Source organism: Bombina bombina, chromosome 7 (assembly GCF_027579735.1).
Source record: "Bombina bombina isolate aBomBom1 chromosome 7, aBomBom1.pri, whole genome shotgun sequence".
Taxonomy (NCBI): Eukaryota; Metazoa; Chordata; class Amphibia; order Anura; family Bombinatoridae; genus Bombina; species Bombina bombina.
The window spans coordinates 122,584,603-122,609,216 of record NC_069505.1 but is presented as its reverse complement, the minus strand read 5'-3'; the positions used below and the strand labels follow the sequence as shown (position 1 = coordinate 122,609,216).

Here is a 24,614-nt window from a genome sequence, read left to right as displayed (position 1 = left end):
ATTTCTCCTTTCTTTCTCTCCCTCCTCCCCCGAAACATTGATGGAACACTACCTCATATCTGTGTAGTCCGATAATCCCTCACCCCGAACACAGAGCACTAAAGCCAATATGCGGGGAGAACCTCACCGGCGACCAGCATCATAAAATTGATATTATTTTTTAAGGGTGAAACAAATTGGATCTGTTCCCTCTGGGGCCATGCTAGAATTACCCTCTTCCACTTATCAAAAAAGAGCCTATAGGCTTTTTCAGTGCCTCCGGTTAGGAGCTGTCTTTCAATAATCATATGTAGTTTAATAAGATTAACGAACTCCCCTATCGTCGGGGCTTCAGGAGCTCCCCATTTCCGAAATATCATATGCCGCGCGGCCAAAATAGCCATATTAATTAGTTGTCCCTCCCCTCTGTAACGCCCATATTCTTTTAGAAGAAAAATGTATCTTAATTGAAGAGCGTATTCCTGTTGTGTATACCTGTTCACCCAAAATTGTACCTTGCTCCAAAATTGTCCTATTTTTGGGCAATCCCATATACAGTGCTGCAAATCAGCTCCCTCTCTACCACATTTAAAACAATTTCCCTTGGCCCCGTTTTGCTTCCACTTGCTCATTCTCATAGGGGATACATAAAAATTGTTTAGGAGCTTTACATGTGATTCTTTCCAACTCACTACTCTTGTCGCTGCCTCAGCCAATTTAATACTCCTTTCAATGTCTTCCACTTGTACAGTATTAATATATTTCGAGAGGAACATTTTCCTTTGATCAAGATGCTCTTTACCTTCTATCCTTAATAAGTATTTATACCAGTATGATATAGATCTCTTCCCAGCAACGTATAATTTCACTCCTAAATCAATTCCTGGATCCCATACCATCCTATGCGCTTGTAGTTTCTCCGAGAGATAACTTCGTGCTTGTAAGTAAGCAAAGAATGTTTTAGTCGGTAGCTGGTATTGTTCAGCTAACATCCCAAATGTATGTATCACTTGCCCTTCACTTTGGACTAACTGTAGAAAATAGCGTAACCCTTTTGCAGACCAGATTTTAAAGGCCAAATTATTATTCATCCCGGGTATGAAATCAGGGGTTCCAATGAGCGGTAGATATTTAGACATGTATATCTCTTGACCCACTAATCCGCAGAATTTCTGCCATGCACAAACCACATTGGAAAAAGTCAGCAATGAGCTAACATTGCTGGGCAATTTCCGATGCGGGTAATGTAAAATTGCTTTAAGATCAAATGGATTCACCAGGGAGGATTCCATATCATAATAAGTCAGACAGTTGGCTTCCGATAGCCAATCAATACCAAATTTCATAAGGGCTACTATATTATATTTTACAATGTCCGGTAAAGCCAAACCCGCATATCTTTTACTTTGGACCAACTTCTTAATCGCAATCCAGCCTTTTTTTTTGCCCCATATAAATTGAGCGCATGTACTATTGTATCTTGCAATATCACGTCTGTTGATCAACAGCGGTAAATTTTGCATTAAAAACAATAATTGGGGGAAAGCAATTGTTTTAATTAAGACTATTTTTGCAGAGAGCGAGAGATATTGAATCTTCCACTTGCTTAGTTTCCCTTCTAATTTGTCAAAATAATCCCCATAGTTAAGACTATACCATTCTTTTGGGTTCTTACTTATTTTTATGCCGAGGTAATTTAACGAATTTACCACTTTAAACCCGTGTTGCGTCGGACTTGTTCTTGTTTGGTTTATCCAGAGCAACTCTGACTTTTGCTTATTCATTCTATAACCAGAGAATGTGGAAAAATTATTAATAACTGCCAAGCATTTGGGAATACTTTCTTTCGTATTCTGTAGAAATAACATAATATCATCGGCATATAAAGAGATTACAACTTTATGCCCCCCACATTCAATTCCCGTTAGTTCTTGTCTAAGGTGAATAGCCAGAGGTTCTAGCGCTAGATTAAAAAGTAAGGGCGACAGGGGACACCCCTGTCTAGTCCCTCTCTGCAACGTTATAAACTGAGATAGTTCACCATTTACTAATAGTTGAGACCTAGGATAGGCATAAATCTTTTTAATTAACTGAATCATATTCCCCTCAAAGCCAAATTTCTTAAGGGATAAGAATAGATGCTCCCAAATAATAGAATCAAACGCTTTTTCTGCGTCGATAGTGAGTAAGGCCAAGTCTGGTGGTAGTTTTTTCTTCGGTATCTGTGATATATTATAATAATGATCCACAGTGACTAAGACCCTCCGCATATTTCTTACTGCATTCCTCCCCGGGATGAATCCAGATTGGTCACTATGAATCAAATTGCCGACCACTTTTTTTAATCTGTCTGCTATAATGGCCGTTAATATCTTATAGTCCTGATTTAGGAGTGAAATTGGACGATAAGACCCCAGTTCCTCTGCTGCTTTCCCTTTCTTATGGATTAATGTCACTGTGGAATCTGTGAAATAACGAGAATTTAATCTCCCCTGTATCAAATAACTATTGTACAATTCCACAAGTATTTTCGAGATATCCTTCTTAATTATTTTATAAAATTCGGCCGGAAGACCATCCAGTCCCGGGGCCTTATTAGTTTTAATTCGGTCTATCATCTTTATCACTTCCTCTTCTGTTATAGGGGAGTTCATCAACTCTAATTCTTTTTCCTCGATTTTTGGGAGCTGTATCTTTTGCCAGAACTCAGACATTCTCTTTTCATCTATATCTACCTTTGCATATAGTTTCTGATAATATCTGTGGAAGGCCTCTCTAATCTCTATTGTTTGAGTATACCTTTTACTCCCTTCTTTAATAATTGGTATTATATTATTTTTTTTCCTATAGTTAATTATTTTTGCCAGATGTTTCGTAGCAATCCCCTGATAACCTTGGCAGAATGCTCTTATACGCATATCCTCCCTGGCGCCTTTTTCCCTGATAAATGTCTCACGCTCTAGTTTGGCCTTTTTATAATTATTCCATGACCCGCTGTTTGGAGTCAACACATACCTCCTATATGAATTTTTAAGATGGTTCATTAATTGGAATTCCCTCTCTGATAGCTTTCGCTTCCTCTTAACCATATAGCCCTTGACCTCACCTCGCGGCACCGCTTTCCCTGCTTCCCAAAGTACTTCAGGGCTACTCACATCCAACCTATTCTGACTATAATACGCCTTCCATTTTTCTGATAGAAAATTCCTGAACTTTTCATCTTGAAACATAAATTTTGGGAAGCTAAACGTATTTCTATTCTTGTCTTGGACCATTGTATCCTCAATCTGCAGACTTATTATTGCGTGGTCTGATAAAACTATCTCGTCAATATGGGACTCTATTCCCAACGTCAGGAGTCTCCCATCTATCAAGAACATATCTAACCTAGAAAATTTTTTAAATGCTCTGTATTCACACGAAAATGTGCGCTCATCAGGGTGCTGAAGGCGCCAGATATCTTTTAAATTTAACGCCTTAGTGAATTCCCGTAAGAGCTTAGCTTCTCTCTTATGTTTCCTAGTGGCTCCATATCTAAATCTATCTACCTCTGGATACATGGTTGCGTTAAAATCACCTGCCATCACTAAATTTTGTCCCAAATAATTAACAGCTTTATTTTTAATCATCTCCCAGAATTCTGGTTGAATTTCATTTGGGCCATAGATATTACAAAGCGACCACAGTCTATTATTTATTTCAACTTGTAAAAACATATATCTCCCCCTGGGGTCTAATATTTGATTCTTTATTACATAGGATAGGTTCCTATTAAACATTATAGCTACTCCACATTTCCTATTATTACAGGGGGTTGCTATGATATCAGTAATCCAGTTTGTTTGAAGCTTTTGAATTTCTGTAGCCTTCAAATGCAGTTCTTGTAAAAAAATAATATCTGGCTTATGACGTTTTAGCAGCCTAAGCACATTCTTTCTTTTTATGGGCGAGGTAATACCTCCTACGTTCCATGACACACACTTCAACATTCAAACTCCGAGTTAAAACGAAAAAACTTCATTATCCTTAACAGTTTATTTTCTACCTCTTTTTCCGGGAGTGAGATCCAGTCTGTCCGGCCTACCGCACCTGGTGTTCCCCGGCGGTCACCCAACCCGGTACTGACCAGGCCCAGCCCTGCTCCACTTCCGAGATCCAACGGGATCGGGTGTTCAAGGCCGTTACGGTATCCCTGTAACAGACAATATAAGGCCATCAAGACGGGGGAAGAGAGAGAAGAGAAGAAGAAAAAGAAAAAAAAAAAAAAAAAAAAAAAAAAAGGGGGGGGCTTAAAAAGAAGAGGGAAACCCCCCTTTCCGCTGACAAAATAAAAATCATCTCTAACATTCATTGTTATATTTCCAATTTTTTAAAAGACCTGAGTACTTATCATAGCGCTACACCTTTTTCTGAACAGTATTTTTTTGCTTCTATTGCTGTGTTTAATATGGTCATATTTCCTTCTGAGAAAATTACAATTTTGGCTGGATACCTCATATTTGCCTGAATTCCAGCTTTAATTAAACTTGAGCAATAGGGTGCCATAACTTTCCTTTTTGAGGAAGTTTCACTTGAGAAATCCTGAAATAAAAAGACAGGATTTTTACCTATCTTAAACCCCTGAATCTTTCTATAGTGTCTCATAATCTGTAATTTATGTTGAAAATGTAAGTACTTGACTATCACCATTCTAGGGCGTGGATTACCTTCTTGAGAATCCCTTACAATTCCTGTTCTGTGTGCTCTTTCTACTTGTATTTTTTCAGCGGGCTGCACTCCAAGTAATTGAGGTAGAGTGACTGAAGCAAATGTTACCAAATCTTGATACTCACTTGACTCAGGCAGTCCAATTATGCGTATATTATTTCTACGGGACCTGTCCTCCAGGTCCTCTATCTTAGTTTGCATCATTTTTATCTTGTTTTCATAATTCGACCAATTGGAATCTTGTGCATTCTGTCTGTCCTCAACTACTGAGATTCTTTCCTCTACTTCTAATATCCTATTTGAGAATGATCTAATCTCACTAGATAAGGCGGCTATCTCCTTCTTCACAGATTCAAATTGGGGTAGGAGCATCTCTGCCAGCTGATTGAGTGTCAGCTGTTTCTCACTACCTGCCGATTGAGTATCCATATTGTCCTCCAACCCTATCTCTTGTGTTGTTTTAGACTTTTTATCTTTTTTGGGGGGCATCATGGGTGATCTGACTTTGAGATTAGGGATGTACCTTTCCATGAAAAATAATTAAAAAAAATAAGTGTTGATGTGTGCTTAGTGTAATACCCTTTCTACCCTTTCCCCCTTTACCCTTCCTTATCCCCTAGAGAGAAAGAACAAAGAAAAAATTAGAAAGTGAAGATAGGCCACTCTCTTAAACCAGAGTGGTTCAGATACAATACTTGGTGGTGATGCTGCAAAAAATGTGTAAATGTGTTTAACAGCACTGACCCTTAAAAAACGGACTGTGTAAGTGGAAGGGTGTCCATTCAGGGATCTTAGTGAGGCTTCTAAAGCTTATGGATTGTGAAAAAAAAAAAAAAAAAAAAAAAACAATTAAATAAATGTGAGGTGACTATATATATAACGTGCAATCTCCCCTAATTCCCTATCTCAACTTATAATCTGACTTGATTTCCTTCTCTCTCCTATGACCCCACAAAAAGGAACAATTATGTTATGCCTGAAAAAAAACAGCGCACAAAACAGGCAGTAAATGTTACAATTTGTTATATGCAATAATCATTAGAAGTCAGCGTATACAATTCAGACTGTTAGTGGTCAAAGTTCCTTCCCTTTCTCACTCTCCCCTTCTTTAATATAAACTTTAAGCAAAGTCCTGTTCTCTCCTTCAGGGGTTTCCAAAAAGAATGTCAGTATCTATTAGGGGAAGGAGTTAACAGCCACTGTTAGTTCATCGCTTATTGCCAGTTTTTATAAACTCAGTTTCCACCGCACAGATCTTAGGCAAACAAAAGGGAAAGCTGACCTCCTCTCCTTTTGTATTATCGTCACCAGGCAAAAAACATATAAGAAAAAAAATAACGGTGTCCGCCACTAGTATTTTATATGTGACCAGGTTCTTTCAGCGAGGACTCAATACTATCCATACTTCACATATACTCAGGGTCTCACAGCTACCCCACCACTCAAGTGAACCAATAATGTCTTTCAATTATACTCCAAACTTTACAATTCTTCTGCCCCCATTCCACACCGTACTAATAGTTCTGAAGAGAGGTACAGGAATCTGTATCTCCTATAGGCACACAGACTAAAGCGTATCGCTACATAGGCTATACTTGCTTGCCCTGTTGCGCGTCTGCCGTCCTGGATCTACGTGCTCCGTCTTCCCCTTTGTCTCACCGCTTACCCGGTCTCAGGTAGGACACCTCCCGTCTGCTTCCGGGTGAAACAGCTGATCGACGTGCGCTGCCCAAAGTGTAGAACTATATTCCGTCCTTAGTACAGTCTGTGCAGCGGCTTCCGGGGGCTATTGAAGGCACTCAAACCTCCGCTGTGTCTTCTTTCAATTACTGCTGCTGCAGTTAAAGAGTCCGGTGTGTGTGGTAGTGGCCGATACCAGGCGGCCAAACTCGGTTACGGGGGACTTCCGACGAAGGTGGTTTGCTCCCCCCAAGCGGTCTATTCGTTCCCGACAATAGGAGAATCAGTGGCGGGGTAAGTTGGAAGCGGCTCTCTCTCACAGAGTATCAGCGTGTACACCTGCTGCACCTGTTACACGCTCCTCCCACAGGAAGTCCACCTCCCTTGATTCTTAATGTCAAATTTAAAGGGCTATTTTTTTGCTTATCGAATTGATAAACCATGGACAACAGTTTTTGACTTTTTAAATAAATACACTCACATTTTTGAATGTATCTCAGTTTTTTTGCATGGGCAAGAGGCACTGAAATTATTCCCAGAATATTGGATGATAATGCCGCCGTATACAAACACTCCCTACTGAATGAACTGAACAAAAAAAATTCAAATCCCATAGAGAAACATTCACTGATATTTCCATGGTTTAGTGGTCAATTACACCCGTCATGTATAATAACCACCATAAAAAGGTATAAACCAACATGTAAGTCCTTCAACATGTGATGTAACCCCAGCAATTGACATTTTATTGGTCCTTAATCATGGACATTTTTTTTTAACTTTATTTTGAGTCCAGATACAACATGACATGGAAGATACATGTATAGAAATAGCATGCTCACAAATAAAAGTATAGTGAATGTGACACTCCTCATACCTCACAGGGGGACGTTTTGTTTTTAATTACAAAATTGTAAAATTAACAAGGCAGATAATAATTGTGTGATTTTTTTTGGCGGCAGCAATAAGAATCGTTATGATTGTGATCACTGGAAAAAAACATAGTGGCAATATTGTTTAACATTCAGAAATCATTATCTGCTAAAAACAAGTGCAAGATTGTGAACAGTCCCTGTATTTTTAACCCCTACAAAGAATAAAACTATGTAATAACCTGTCAGGGTGCCAGGAATCAGACAGACGAGAAGTGCAAAAATAATCACACCTTTATTAATAGCAAAAAATAATAAAAATTCCACAAGTCAAATAACAAGCCAGGAGTCAAAACCAGAGCTGGTAGTCAGACGAGCAGAGTAAGGAGCCAAAGTGAATAATCAGACGAGCCGGAATCAGGAACAAGGAAAACAGCAGAGTCAGGAACAAGCCAGGGATCAGGAAGGACGTCAGGCAGCCAGGTAATACACAGGAACTCTCACAAACAGGTCTGAGAAAACGCAAAGGCAAAGCATACTGAACAGAGGCCCTTTAAGTAATAAGTGATGACATCATAATTCTGGGACTGCATCCTGTCTCACATGGATGATGCACACCAGTCTGGCCATAAAAGGAAGTGCAGGAAGTGAGCAGCATCCCCCACAATGCACCAAGTCAGGAAGAGAGGTGAGTAAAATGGCTGCCAGCAGCACATGGCAAACACAACAGGGAAAAACCCTGACATAACCCCTTAAAGGGATACATGAAAACCATATTTTTTTCTTTCATGATTCATACAGTGCATGCAATTTAAAAAAACATTCTAATTTACTTCTGTTTCAAAGTATTATTCGTTCCCTTGGTATCGTTTGTTGAAAAGCAGGGAATGTAAGATCTGGCCCATTCACATGACTGGAGCACTATATGGCTGCAATTTTATAAGAATGTTATCCATTTGCAAGAGCACTAGATGGCAGTACAATTTCCTGTCATGTAGTGCTCCACATGGCTACCTAAGTATCTCTTCAACAAAGAATACCAGGGGAACTAAACAAATAAGAAGAACCTTGTAAACTTTTTATAAAAATTGGATGCGCTAAATCACAAAATATTTTTTGTGTGTTTCATATCCCTATAAATACATAGGAAAATGTCAGACTTTTCTAATCCCTGTATGCTAGCCATGAGCCAACATTGTAAAGAAAAATAATTTTATATAATAATTTTACACATTGGCCTATTTAAAAGTGAAGGAGTAATTGTGACATCACATAAAACATATTGGAATGTAATTATCTTATCATGAATCGTTTACCACTGGAAGGTTATTGTGAATAAAATAGTATTGCTATTGCCAGCTTAGAGATTGGGGCAAACCCCTTGGCACAGTTGCTGTATCTGCCTCTCTATATGATGACCTTCTCAGTAATTTAGATGTTTGAATACTTTAGCTCCAGCTGGCATTGTATAGCTGTTGAGAACACTGGACGCAGCATGCTTTCTGCCACGTGTACTTTTTAACATCCATAACCACAGGCAAGTTTATATGTTACAGCAGAACAAGCTCTGGGGAAAATCACAGATGATTAATATCCAAAGTAAATTATTTTTATTTTTCTTGAAAAGTAATTATTTGTTAATGTTACTTGCATTTATTCTTAGCAATGATTTCTACAGTGAAATAAAAAGAAAACTAATGATAATTGAAAATCAAAAAGCAGGAAAATTCACCCTTTCTATACTTACAGATGTCAAAATTAAAGTTTAATGATTCAAATAGAGGGCTCCATTTATTAATCTCCACATCAATTTGAGTCAATTTGAATGCCTCAAATTACAGTCTGACATCAAAATAGAGTAGGATGTATTTGCATCAATTCGGGCACGATAAGTGATGATGATTAATAAATTAGAAGCCAGTCTAAACGGCGGATAAGTGTATTTATCAAACAGGCTGCTCTTGTTATAAAGAATGATACATTATTGCGAGTAAGTTGCGACATGTATAAAAATTGGGCGCAACAAAAATTTATATTTATATATTTTGTTTTGTCCTTGAAGTCTAATTATTTCAGCTGCTGGTTGCACCAAGTCTGTGCCCCATGTGCAATTCTGCTATCAGTAAAATGTTGTTCTTGTAGATATTCTTACACTACAATGATTATATTATTGGCAAACGGGTAAGCCAAACCTCTAGATATTGGAAAGCAGAGCTATGAAAAAATATAGCCAGTAGGTGTCCGCTTATGGCCTCTTTCCTAGAGATGTCCATTCATGTAAGAAGAGATTTTCAGACATCAAGAGGGAAAACTTGGCAAAAAAAAACAAGCAGCTTGCAGTACTGGTGGTGGTCTCTGATATGTCGCAAACCTTAATGGAGAATGAGCGATATATTTTCGAACGGTAGGGACCGGAGTTAGTTGATGGTGTAAATGCAGCAACAAGCATTTTACCTGGTGAGTTGTGTTGCATACATGTTGCATTGTAGTATTTATAGTGTACATATTAGAATATGAAAGGTAAGAATAATAAATCCTGGGGATGTGCATTCATTTCAATGTCAATTTGTAACGAAAATGCAGACATTCATTTCATTTTAATGAAATAACTATTCGAATAAATACAACCTAATTTAAAGAATAACGAATATACATTAATTAATGAATATATTCGTTATTCTTTAAATTAGGTGTATTCCTTACCTTTAAGCAGAAAACTCTTCCCAGTGTAGCTCAAGGTGTGTGGTGTATGGGGAGGGAAATAAGTCCTGTCCAAGTAGTTAAACTGGCAAACTGTGCATTGTATGTAAGGACATAAAGAAAGCTGGGTCTACAGTATGGCAGGTGTAAAAACGGCTTAAAACTGGGATGGTGTATAACTCACCATACTTGCTACTTGAGCTTATCACCAGAGTGCCTTTGAAAGATCCTGCCCCGCTCCTGTACCACAAGCACCTCACTCGTAGAGGTCGTTGTCCTATGCTGCAACATCCATCAGTCGGGTATGCCACTCCACAGCCTCCGTAGTGCTAGTTTGTTTGCACGCAATGGCCGAGCGTTGTTGGGCGTTTCCGGTCTGTGACGTGGGTCGTCTCCTGAGCCAATAGGATTCCCTGCTACTCGATCGTAGCCCCATACACCAGCTATTCACCTGAGTGCCGAGATTCGAGCCTGGTAACAATGAATTTCCAAACAGCAAAATGGTGCAAAAACCAGGCGAGTCTCCAGGCACTGTAGTATGTTAAAAGTTCATAACTTTATTGAAAACCAAAAAGGCAATAAAAACAGAGTGAGCATAAAAACGATAGACGGGGTTGTCTATCGTTTTTATGCTCACTCTGTTTTTATTGCCTTTTTGGTTTTCAATAAAGTTATGAACTTTTAACATACTACAGTGCCTGGAGACTCGCCTGGCTTTTGCACCATTTTGCTGTTTGGGTATTCCTTACCTTAACTTATTCTATGCACTGAGAAGTGAACCGTTTATAGATAGCTGCTGCTCCTTTTAGTATAATAGAGATTGACGCACAACTCACGACTGTGATGATGGGAGGGTAGTATTTTTTTTCTGATTTCCCCAATTTGTTGTGGAGTTTTTTTTTTTCTGCAAGATATTAGTTTAACAAACATGTTTTATTGAATCTCAGGCAATGATTGGGTTTTCTAATGGTTTTCATATGGTTTTTAAGTAAATTGGCATGACCTCAGATTTTAAAAACACCAAAAGCTATGAAAGAAACTTTACATGGCTCATTTAATGGACTGGAATAAACTCAGCACAGATAACGCCCACTAAATATATTCATAGAGGTAGATACAAAGACATATTTATTTTGATGCACAAACTCTCAACTTTTCTATCTACTGTATATCCCTTTGAAATTATAAATGTTTTTTATTATCCTTTTGTGTATCCTAGGAACATTGTAAATCCTTTCACTTTCTTCCAGTCATATCTGCTTGAAAGCTATTTCTGGTATCTGTTACACTTTCAGTAAAACAGTTTGCTGATTACTTTTGAACCTTGCTATCCAACAACTTTGAATCAAAGCCATTTGTTTTTATTACTTTCAAATATCCCCCTCCTGAAATATGTTAAATGGGTTATTGTATGGGTGCCCATACTAGGGTAGTTTGTCAGTGTGATCACCTTACACATAAGCTAAGTAATAGAAAACCTGTGCTTGCACAAAATTGATCTCCGTTTAACAGAACAGATGGACTAATATTATTGTGATGATTCACTCTTTGTTATTAATTGAGGCCACAGTAGTGGTGTAGAATATACTTGTGTAAAACATTTTTTAAAGGGACAGACTACTCCAGAATTGTTATTGTTTAAAAAGATAGATAATCCCTTTATTACCTATTCCCCATTTTGAATAACCAAGTTATAATAATATACTTTTTGCCTCTGAGATTACCTTGTATCTAAGCTTTTGCAGACTGCCCTCTCATTTCAGTTCTTGTGACAGACTTTTAGCTAATCAGTGCTGACTTATACATATACATAACTCCACAGAAGTGAGCACAATGTTATCTATATGGCACAAATTAACTAGTGCTATCTAGCTGTGAAAACCTGTCAAGAGGAGGCCTTCAAGGGCTTAGAAATTAGCAAATGAGCCTACCTAGGTTTAACTTTCAACAAAGAATGTCAAGAAAACAAATCAAAATTGATAATAAAAGTAAACTGGAATGTTGTTTAAAATTGCATGTCCTATGTACATCATGAAAGTTTAATTTTGACTAGACTGTCCCTTTAACTTAAGTCCATAAGGAACACTATTGGCTGTGAGGGGAATGGGAAATCACAGAACACTTGTGACATACTGGTAGATCCCAATATTCTTTTTAGGCACACCCGGCTTATTATATTTGAAGTTTTCTATCATATCAATCATCTCCCTTGTCTCCTTGTACATACTAGACATATTAAAGGGATGTGGAACCCAAAAAACACTGTTCAATTTATTTCTATTATTAAATTTACTTTATTTTCTTGGTGTAGTTGTTGAAAAGCAGGTAGGTAATCTGAGGAGTGTGCACATGTCTGAAAACCTAAATGGCAACAGTTTAGCAAGAATGCTTTCAACAATGTTATAACAGATTGCAAAAATAATTCTGCCATCTAGTGTTTAAAAGCATTCTTACAAAATTGCTGCCACATTTACCCCAGACACATGCAGGTTAGGCTATCTACCTATGTATTCTAGTCAACAAAGCGTACAACGAGAATGAAGTAAACTGAAAAAGTTTATTATTATTTTTTTAACTGAAAGCTTCATGTCTTTTAAAGGTTAGGAAATTACTGTTTATAATATTTTTTTATTTATTTTTTTGGAAAATCACCATTTTCATACCTTTTCTTCTATATATGCCTTTTTGAAGAAATTATTTTTGGAATTATGTACAATATCCCAGGATGACATATGACGTCAGTATCATAGATAGTACCTAGGTACCTCATTTTGGGCCCGATAAACAAAAACTTGCCAGCATGGAGAGAATTCACACAAAGTCTGTTTTTATAGCATTATATTACAAAGTATGTGTCTCTCCTTCACATTCAGAAGTCAGCATAGCTAGATAAACATTTTTGAAACTAAATGTTGTGTTTCTAAAATGATTTGAAGGACCTCTCAATACTGACGAGACTTGTTAGATAAGTGGAGAGCTTTAGATATTCAGGCCCTTTTTCTGTTACTGTAACCCTGTACAGCTAAACATTGTGATCATGACAATATTACTGTTTTTGAAACACTTTTGTTTCCCCCTTATAGGAGAGCTGCACCATCAGCTGAATTCTCTGTGGACAGGACTCGTCATCTGATGTCTTTTCTCACCATGTTGGGGCCAAGCCCGGACTGGAATGTTGGATTGTCTGCTGAGGATCTCTGCACCAAGGAATGTGGCTGGGTACAAAAAGTGGTCCAAGATCTCATCCCATGGGATGCCGGCACTGACAGTGGGGTCACTTATGAGGTATCAGCAAAATATTAATAATAAGAGAACTGTTAATATAAATGGCTTTAATAATCAAGTTTGCGCTTCCTGAACTTGTGTTTCCTGAACCTTTGTTTTCTGCTTAATGTTCAGTTGTTTTCTTCTCTATAATTTATTACACTAAACAAGAGCAGTCCCTGGCTTGTTGCTGAGGAATCTGAATAAAACTCAGCACTCCCAATTAAAAGTCATAATTCTGACAATCCTTTATTGGCATGAAATGATCCAAGATGTAACAAGAATCTAACATCTAATGCGTTTCAGCATTTACCTTTGTCATAGATGTTGTGGAGGAACACCTAGCATTATGTGATGTCCTTCTTAAAGGGATACTAAACCCAAATTTTTTCATGACTACTCATTACTCACATTATCAACTTTTCTTCATTCTATTGGTATCTTTATTTGAAGAAGCAGGAATTTAAAGCTTACGAGACGGTCCATCTTTGTTTCAACACCTGGATAGCGCTTGCTGATTGTTGGCTTAATGTAGCCACCATTCAGCAAGCGCTACCCAGGTGCTGAACCAAAGATGGCCAGCTCATAAGCTTAATAGGAATAAATTAGAAAGTTGCTTACAATTGCATGCTCTATCTGAATCATGAAAGAACACATTTGGGTTCAGTATACCTTTAATACATTAATATAATTACAAAACATTTAGACATGGTTGGTTTAAAATTATTTCTCATTTGAAAGGCAGTATTGACCACTATAGCTACTTACTACAGTATATATGCATTGCCCTTTAACATAATTTTGTTAAACTAACATTTAGGGCTTTTTCATACAAAACCAAAGATTATATTCTTTTTGAGTTTGTATTAATTATAGTCAAGAGGGTCTTAATGACTTAAGGGTTTGCACACCACTCCTTAATGTGCTGTCCTCATGCCTTAATGTTTATTTGTGGCTTTTAGATATAGAGATGCATTAACTGCAAATGAGTGTACTTAATCATCCTGCTTCAACCAAGTCTACAATATATACAGGCGTACCTTGGAGATATTGTGGGTTTGGTTCCAGACCACTGCAATAAAGCGAATGTAGCAATAAAGCAAGTCACACTATTTTTCCCAGTGGATATAAAAGTTATATTTACACTATAATGTAGTATATTAAGTGTGCAAAAGAGAACAAAGCAAATTTAATAAACAAAATGCTAACCATTATCTGAGACTTCAGTAGGTCATAATCTTCTTGCTGGTGATGTGTGTATACAGGGCCGTCTTTAATATTGACTGGACCCAGGGCGAAAATTGTCTTGGGGCCCCCCCATGCAATTTCGCTCTCCACCCCAACATCCCAAAAAACAACTAAATCATTTTTTTTACTATTAGCCCAGCAGTGGATTATCCACTACTGAGCTAATCATTTAAAAAAATGAAATAAATTGCAATATGTGAAACTGGACCTAAGCAGAACTAATAAGTAAATAAATATATAAATTCCTCCACTGTGGATTCATTTAATATTCTTTTGAATGTGATTCTGGTGTGAGGTTAGTTGGTTAAAGAGATTTAGGGCAGCCAACAGTAGCAAAGCAAGGTAAAGACTGAGGAGGAAGCATGGAGGTGCAGTATATGTTTACTGACTGGAACAGCAGAACTACTATGGGAAGCTGTAAAATCTGAGACAGAGAGAAAACAAAAACTATAAAAATAAACCTTACATTAATGTGTGAAGTATCATCATGACACTATACATCAACCACAGCAGCACATGTCACTTATTTGCTAGGAACAAGTTCCCTCTCACCTTTCACTCGACAATGCTGCATGGGGAGGGGTGTGTGTGCACTCACTTATTCTTCCCACTGACACCTTTCTACAAAGCACTGTTCCCCTAACAAACTTCAGTTAGTTGATCTTAGGGCCACAGCAGAAAGAGCAGGGCTAAGGGGACCAGCAGACTGGATGCTGTCTGTCCAAGGCTGCATGGATACAGTGTGAGATGAGTCACACAGCCTCAAGACTGAAGAGAGCAGTGTATGCAGCTGCACAGATGCTCAAATCCTCACGTGCTTGCCGCTCCAGCTGCATGCGCCTACAGTCAGCCCTACCCAGAAACAATCCCTACCACCAGAGCATTTACCTGGTAACAGTGGTAACCCCAGTAGGACCTTTTATGATGCAGTGGGAATGGCTGGATGCCAAGTTAGGGCTTTGCATTCAGTGCTGCACAGTGCACATCTAAAACAGCACATGGCAATAGCTTGGCATATCACATGACACCGGCACGGTCTGGCACAGTTTAAAAAAAAAATATATATATAAGCAGAGTACTTTTGACTGTGACAGTATTAGGACTGATTGTGTGTGTTCCCCATGTCAAATCAGCAGTCTAGTATGAACCATTTTTTAGGACTCTTGGGCCCCTCAACAGAAACTGGGCCCTGGGCAGCTGCCCCTTTTGCCCTGTGTTAAAGACGGTCCTGTGTGTATATATGTCTAATCATGTGTATTCATGTGTTTATATGTTGGAAAAATGGCACCAATAGACTTGCTTGACAGAGTTGCCACAAACCTTCAATCAATTTGTAAAAAGAGCAATCTCTGCAATGCAAAGCGCAATGAAAAGAGGTATGCCGTTATGTATGTATGTATATATATATATATATATATATATATATATATATATATATATATATATACACACAGTATCTCACAAAAGTGAGTACACCCCTCACATTTTTGTAAATATTTTATTATATCTTTTCATGTGACAACACTGAAGAAATGTCACTTTGCTACAATGTAAAGTAATGAGTGTACAGCCTGTATAACAGTGTAAATTTGTTGTTCCCTCAAAATAACTCAACACACAGCCATTAATGTCTAATCTATTGGCAACAAAAGTGAGTACACCCCTAAGTGGAAATGTCCAAATTGGGCCCAAAGTGTCAATATTTTGTGTGGCCACCATTATTTTCCAGCATTGCCTTAACCCGCTTGGACATGGAGTTCACCAGAGCTTCACAGGTTGCCACTGGAGTCCTCTTCCACTCCTCCATGATGACATCACAGAGCTGGTGAATTTTAGAGACCTTGCGCTCACCAACCTTCCGTTTGAGGATGCCCCACAGATGCTTAATAGGGTTTAGGTCTGGAGACATGCTTGGCCAGTCCATCACCTTTACCCTCAGCTTCTTTAGCAAGTCAGTGGTCTTGGAGGTGTGTTTGGGGTCGTTATAATGTTGGAATACTGCCCTGCGGCCCAGTCTCCGAAAGGGAGGGGATGCTCTGGTTTAGTATGTCACAGTACATGTTGGCATTCATGGTTCCCTCAATGAACTGTAGCTCCCCAGTGCCGGCAGCACTTATGCAGGCCCAGACCATGACACTCCCACTACCATGCTTGACTGTAGGCAAGACACACTTGTCTTTGTACTCCTCACCTGGTAGCTGCCACACACGCTTGACACAATCTGAACCAAATAAGTTTATATTGGTCTCATCGGACCACCAGACATGGTTCCAGTAATCCATGTCCTTAGTCTGCTTGTCTTCAGCAAACTGTTTGTGAGCTTTCTTGTGCACCATCTTTAGAAGAGGCTTCCTTCTGGGATGACAGCCCTGCAGACCAATTTGATGCAGTGTGCGGCATATGGTCTGAGCACTGACAGGCTGACCCCCCACCCCTTTAACCTCTGCAGCAATGCTGACAGCACTCATACGTCTATTTCCCAAAGACAACCTCTGGATATGACGCTGAGCATGTGCACTCAACTTCATTGGTTGACCATAGCGAGGCCTGTTCTGAGTGGAGCCTGTCCTGTGAAACCGCTGTATGGTCTTGCCCACTTTGCTGCAGCATAGTTTCAGGGTCTTGGCAATCTTCTTATAGTCCAGACCATCTATATGTAGAGCAACAAATCTTTTTTTCAGATCCTCAGAGAGTTCTTTGCCATGGGGTGCCATGTTGTACTTCCAGTGACCAGTATGAGAGAGTGTGAGAGCTATAGCATCACATTTAACACACCTGCTCCCCATTCACACTTGAGACCTTATAACACTAACGAGTCACATGAAACCGGGGAGGGAAAATGGCTAATTGGGCCCAATTTGGACATTTCCACTTAGGGGTGAACTCTCACTTTTGTTGACAACGGTTTAGACATTAAAGGACCAGTCAACACATTAGATTTCCATAATCAACAAATGCAAGATAACAAGACAATGCAATAGCACTTACTCTGAACTTCAAATGAGTAGTATATTTTTTTATAACAAATTTCAAAGTTATGTATATTTCCACTCCCCTTGTACCATGTGATATCAATCAGCCAATCACAAATGCATATACGTATAGCCTGTGAATTCTTGCACATGCTCAGTAGGATCTGGTGACTCAAAAATTGTAAATATAAAAGACTGTGCACATTTTTTTTAATGGAAGTAAATTGGAAATGTGTTTAAAATTACATGCTGTATCTAAATCATGAAAATTTAATTTAACCTGAGTGTCCCTTTAATGGCTGTGTGTTGAGTTATTTTGAGGGGTCAGCAAATTTACATTGTTATACAGGTTGTACACTCACTACTTTACATTGTAGCAAAGTGGTATTTCTTCAGTGTTGACACATGAAAAGATATAATAAAATATTTACACAAATGTGAAGGGTGTACTCACTTTTGTGAGATACTGTGTGTATATATATATATATATATATATATATATATAATCATTAGACATGTGCATTTGTTTCATAACAAATACACACTTGTTAACAGGCGTCAAGTCAAGCTGGAACATTTGGGAACGGAGTTCCTCCACTATTTTTGCAGGTGGAACTAAGGTCCCCCTGGACAAAGAACAGAAACCCCTTAGTAAACGCTGCTGCAGTTGGTGGGAGGAGCTGGAGCACAGTCTGTTTAGAGGGATAGTGAGATCCTCTAGTAATGGGCAGTAACACTTCCTACAATACACTAAATGCAAGCCTTTCAGCAGTGTGTGGAACACATGGTGCTTACATTTCTGTGTGGCTTGCTCTCAGCAGAAATACGACTATTGCATTGAGGCCATTGATGGCAGGCCCCTTCAGCCCGCACTTGTTACTCACGAAACTGCTCCATTATCCATGGCTGTTGGGACTCTCCATTTTGAAACCCTCCAGTTCCATGTGATAAACGCTCTGCATTTTCCAGTTGTTCTGGGTTATCCCGGCTCCAAAAGCACAATCCCAGTCTCGACTGGCGTAGGTCCGAAATTTTGTCATGGTCTCCACAATGTATTTCCACTTGTCTTCGGAAACCAGTTAAAGTCTTGTGCACTTATTTGGTATCTCAATTGCCAGAGGAGTACCGAGAGTTCCTAGACGTTTTTGACAAATTGCGTGCCAGTACCTTGCCTCCTCACCGGCCTTATGATTGTGCCATAGACCTGCAACCCGGAGCCATTCCTTCTCGGGGCCGGGTTTACCCTCTGTCTGTTGCAGAGAATTGTGCTATGGAGGAGTATGTTGCCAATGCTCTGTCACGGGGGATCATCCTCAAATCCTGCTCTCCTGCAGGGGCTGGCTTCTTCTTTGTGAAGAAAAAGGGTGGCGAGTTAAGACCATGCATCGATTATAGGGGTCTTAATCGTCTTACCATTAAGAATGCTTACCCTATTCCGCTCATTACAGAACTCTTTGACAGCCTCAAGGGAGCTACAGTCTTTACTAAACTTGATTTGAGAGGAGCGTACAATCTCGTTAGGATCAAGGAGGGCCACGAAAGGAAAACAGCATTTAACACCAGGAGCGGGCATTATGAGTATCTTTTAATGCCCTTTGGCCTATGTAATGCTCCTGCTGTTTTCCAGGAATTTATTAATGATGTCCTATGAGATATGTTGCAACAGTGTGTTGTGGTGTACTTAGACAACATCCTCATACACTCACCCACACTTGAGGCTCATCGTTCTGATGTTACACGGGTTCTTCAGAGACTACGTGAGAACGGCCTGTTTTGTAAACTCGAGAAATGTGAGTTCCATCAGACTCAAGTAACCTTCCTAGGTTATGTTATCTCCGTTGCAGGGTTCTGCATGGATCCTGACAAGTTATCTGCAGTTCTGCAGTGGCCTCGCCAAGTTGGTCTTCAGTCTATTCAACGTTTTTTGTGTTTCTCCAATTACTATAAAAAGTTTATTAAAAACTTTTCTTCTTTGCTCAAACCTATCACAGACATGACCCGTAAAGAGAATGATCCACTCCATTGGTCACCTACTGCCATTAAGGCCTTTGATAATCTTAAGACTGCCTTTGCTGCCGCTCCAGTTCTAGCTCATCCTAACCCTGTCCTGCCTTTTGTTCTTGAGGTCGATGCGTCTGAGACTGGAGTAGGTGCCCTCTTGTCTCAATGTCCTACGCCTGACGGTTCCTTGCATCCGTGTGGTTTCTTCTCTAAGAAATTGTGCAATTATGAAATTGGCGACAGGGAATTACTGGCCATAATTTTGGCACCAAAGGAATGGAGGCATCTACTCGAGGGTACTAGCGTGCCAGTGCACATTCTTACTGACCACAAGAATTTAACTTATCTATCTGAAGCAAAACGTTTGTCGCCCTGACAGGCCAGATGATTTTTGTCTCGGTTTAATTATGTGGTCTTCTACCTGCTTGGTAGTAAGAATGTTAGGGCTGATGCCCTCTCTTGACAATTTTTGCCTCTATCCAAGGAGCAGTCTGTACCTACTCCTGTTATACCTCCTGACCATATTTTGGCTACCATACGTACTAATTTGACTTCTCCCTTGGGGGAGGAGATCCTGACTGCACAAACCAATGCACCTCCTGAGAAAACTAGTGGTAAGTGTTTTATTCCTGAGAATCTTCAAACTAAACTTTTGCACACTTACCACTATCCTAAAGCCGCAGGTCACCCAGGCAAGAACCAAATGATTTGCTCTTTCACTCGACAATTCTGGTGGACAGCTCATCGTTCTGATGTTGCTGCATATGTTGCCTCCTGCTCAGTTTGTGCACAGAATAAGACTCCTCAACATCTTCCTGTGGGTCTTCTTCAACCTATTGCTAATGGTGAGCATCCTTGGACACATCTTTCCATGGACTTCATTGTCAAGCTCCCTGTTTCCAATGGCAATACTGTTATCCTTATTGTGGTTGACCGTTTTTCTAAAATGTCACATTGCATTCCCTTGAAGAAGTTGCCTACCACTCAGGAGCTTGCTTCAATTTTTGCCCGGGAGGTCTTCAGTTTACATGGGTTACCCAAGGAGATAGTGTCGGACCGGGGTAGCCAGTTTGTCTCCAGATTTTGGCGTTCCTTTTGTGCTCAAATGGGGATCCAGCTTTCCTTCTCCTCGGCATATCACCCTCAATCCAATGGGGCTGTGGAACAGTCTAATCAAGCTCTGGAACAGTTCCTCCGTTGCTATGTCTCAGATCACCACAATAATTGGTCTGAACTGTTACCTTGGGCAGAGTTTGCTCGTATTAGTGCTATTAATGCTTTCTCTAAGTTATCCCCGTTCATGGCGAATTATGTTTTTTAACCATCCTTGTTGCCCGATTCATTCATGTCTCAGGGTATTGCGGCTTTGGAGGAGCATCTCCGGCAACTCTGTTCCACGTGGGTGCAGATTCAGGATTGCCTTCATCGTTCTATGCAGCACCAAAAGTTCCAGGCTGATCGTAGGCGTCTGCCCACACCTTCCTACCAGGTTGGTGAGAGAGTTTGGATGTCCTCCCACAACTTGAACCTTTGTGTGCCTTCCAATAAACTGTCCCCCATTATGTTGGTCTTTTTCGAGTACTCCGACAGATCAATCCTGTGGCCTATGCTCTTGACCTTCCTCCTGCAGTGCGTATCTCCAATGTTTTTCATGTCTCCCTCTTGAAACCATTGGTTTGTAATCGGTTTACCACTGTGTTGCCTCGTCCCCGTCTTATCTTTGTTAACAACCATGAGGAGTATGAGGTCAGCAGCATTATTGACTCTCGTATGTCCAGGGGCCGCGTACAGTATTTGGTTCACTGGATGGGGCTACGGTCCAGAGGAGCATTCATGGGTTCCCTCCTCTGATGTTCATGCTCCTGCCCTCCTCCGTGCCTTCCATGCCCGTTTCCCCAATAAGCTTTTTGTCCTCCTGCGGGGAGGGGTTATTGAGGGGAGGGTACTGTCAGGGTTTTTCCCATGTTTTGTTTGCCATGTGCTGCTGGCAGCCATTTTACTCACCTCTCTTGCTGACTCTGGTGCATACTGTGTGATGCTGCTTATTTCCTGCACTTCCTTTTATTGCCAGAATGGTGTACATCATCTGTGTGAGACAGGATGCAGTCTCAGAATTGTGATGTCATCACTTATTATTTAAAGGGCCTCTGTTCAGTATGCTTTGCCCTTGCGTTGTCTCAGACCTGTTTGTGAGAGCTCCTGTGTATTACCTGGCTGTCTGACGTCCCTCATCTGACTACCTGCTCTGGTTTTGATTCCTGGCTTGTTATTTGACTTGTGGACTTTTTATTATTTTTTGCTATTAATAAAGGTGTGATTATTTTTGCTCTTCTCGTATCAGTCTGATTCCTTGCATCCTGACACTAATACCCTCTAGTGGGGAAAACTATCAAAATGCATTTAGATTAGATGCGCCCTTCAAGGTCTAAGAAATTAGCATATGAAACTCCTAGGTTTATCTTTCAACTAAGAATACCAAGAGAACAAAGCAAAATTGGTGATAAAAGTAAATTGGAAAGTTGTTTAAAATGACATGCCCTATCTGAATCATGAAAGTTTTTTTGGATTTGACTGTCCCTTTAATAATCCTCCAAAAAAATTCAATAACAATTATATATCAGTTGTATACAGATAAGTAAATACTTGATTCACACCAGACCACCATCTGTAAAGGATATATACCCCTTCCTTCACCCAAAAGCATTTACTTTTGTAAAGGTGTCCGAGTCTTCTGCTTCTCATCCATTTTTTACATTACAAGATGGGCAAAGATCTTAGAAAAATGATCTAGTGTGCTCTTCTAGATCTTCTTTTCAGAAAACTGAAATGTATTATTCTGTATTTATAGTTGAAAATACGTTTTATCTTGTAGCATTTAAATTATATGCTAATGTTGCTTTCTATGTTTTTATTCCATTATATACAGTATGTATATATATATATATATATATATATATATATATATATATATATATATATATACATTTTATTTATATATATGGGGTAACAGATTTCTTTGCGCTGCAAAACTTGACTTTCATCGCAGTCTGAGAGCATTTTGTTTTATATATGAAGCAGTGTTCGCTCAGCTTGTAACCAGAGTAACGGAAGTAGGTCAACTTAAGCAGGAATAACTGCCTTTTATGGCATTTTATCCAGATAAATTGAAGTGCCTTTTACAAGGAGAAGTTACTTAGAATTCTGTTTTATTAAGAAAATGTAGTTCTGGTTGTCACATGTTATTGAGATATGTATATTTAAATATTTAAATCACAAACGAAGGAAGAATCTGCAATCATTTATTAAATCTGTTTTTTATATACAGCACAAAGCACTTTGCTTCAGGGACCTTTATGTCTGAGTGCTTGAGAATTACAACTTTGAGAAGACTGAATACATAATTACACAATTACCCTATTTCCATAACGAATAGAGATTATAAAGGATGAGTCTGTATCTGTTATAGTCCTATAAAAACTGTATGCAAGGGACATTTTGTAAAAGGCTGTTATGACCTACATTACTTACAATATTGTGTTGATTCAATGGTGAATAAATTGAACTGTACAATACTGATATACAATAAAAAAATTCTCATTGCTATCTTTTGTAGAAAAGCATACCTAGGTAGGTGGAAAATCATGACAATAACTTAGTTGACTGTGCATGATATCAAGAAGAAACTTGGGGTAATATCAATGTAAATAAATCTCCAGATCCAAATCAAATACACCCAAGGGCTCTAATGGAATCTATGCTCTTAATTTTTAAGGTTCAATTTTGTCAGTTATGGTAGATTATGATTGGTTTAAAGCTAATGTGGTGCCGTTGTTACTAAAGCGATCTATAGTTGATCTAGTAAGCTATAGACTAGTAAGTATGACATCAGTGAATAGGAAGCTATGAGAGGTGATTATTATGTTTTTTTTTTATTCACTAGTATATTCATGAAAATGATACCATGAGTGAAAATCATCATGTATTTACAAAAATGTGTGTTTGTTTGAGATTGTAAATAGGAACATAGATAAAGATGAATCAGTTGATGTGATATACTGGGGGTTTCTACAGGTTTTTGATTTAGTGCCATATGACATTTATAGAATATTGAATGAATTTAAGGGATTGTGAATAACTGATATTAGACCATGGCTAACAACTGGTTGAAAGACAAGGAACAAAGAGTTATAATTAATGGAACATACTCAAAATAAACAGCTAAGTGGCATCCAGCAAGGATCAACGTGTTATAAATAACCTTTACAGATAATACAAAATTGTGTAAGGTGTCTGAGCAGCATATATAATTGCTTTTTAAGGGGATTTTAAAAAGATGGAAGCGAGTAGCAAATGAGATTTAACCGTGATAAATGTGAGGTTTAACATTTGGTAGCAAAATAAGCATAACAACTAGTTAGATTCAATCTGAACTGTGATGAAAAAAAAAACTCCTAGGTGTCCTGTATTTTGCTGCATGGTCCTAATTTGAGAGCATTTACAAGGACTTAAAGTGGAGGGGGAATCTTTTTTTTTTTTTACTGGTTTCAAACATTTTGAAACCGGGCATTACCTATACCCATAAATAACCAGTATACCCCTAAAATATCCAGCTACTGTACTGACAAACCAACACTTCCATGGATTATTTTGCTTTGCCTTTAGGTGATCTGTTCATACCGCTGAACAGAGCAAGCTTTAGCCACTCACCACCCCACCGTGTTCCCAGTTGAGAAGCAAGTACTGATACTATTGAATTCTTGTTGATATGAAGTTATTTTTGTGCAAGAACAATTTGCAGTAATATTTTTCTTTATTATGGTTCATTTTGACCAAAGATTATGATTTACCAGATGTCCAACACTCTTGAAATTGGGAAATTCCAGAAGTATAAACTTGCCGCATTCACAATAATGCTCTTAAAATGCTATTCCTCATAAAGGGCCAGATTACAAGTGGAGTGCTAATTTATTGCATGCCCATAAACAGGAAAATTCCCTCGTTTACAGGCACGCAAATAAAGCAAGTGGCTGGTTATTACTACTTCAAGCTTACGGTAGTAATTAGCGCTCAGAAAATTAACCTGAGATCAGATCTCTGGTTAATTTTCTGAAAATGCCCCAATTGGCCCCAAAATAAAGAATAATCTTTTTTTTTTCTTAAAAAAATTAAAACATTTTTTGTTATTAAAAAA

At 38.8% G+C, this 24,614-nt stretch overlaps 1 protein-coding gene across 3 annotated transcripts in view; it reads left to right on the top strand.

The window, feature by feature from the left end:
- SPON1 (spondin 1) overlaps nucleotides 1-24,614 on the top strand; it is a 747,780-nt gene that overhangs the window by 581,393 nt on the left and 141,773 nt on the right. For all 3 annotated transcript variants that reach the window (XM_053720284.1, XM_053720283.1, XM_053720285.1), the window contains one exon: nucleotides 13,022-13,223. In XM_053720284.1, coding sequence (XP_053576259.1) covers nucleotides 13,022-13,223 — 202 coding nt within the window. The remainder of the gene's footprint in view (nucleotides 1-13,021; nucleotides 13,224-24,614) is intronic.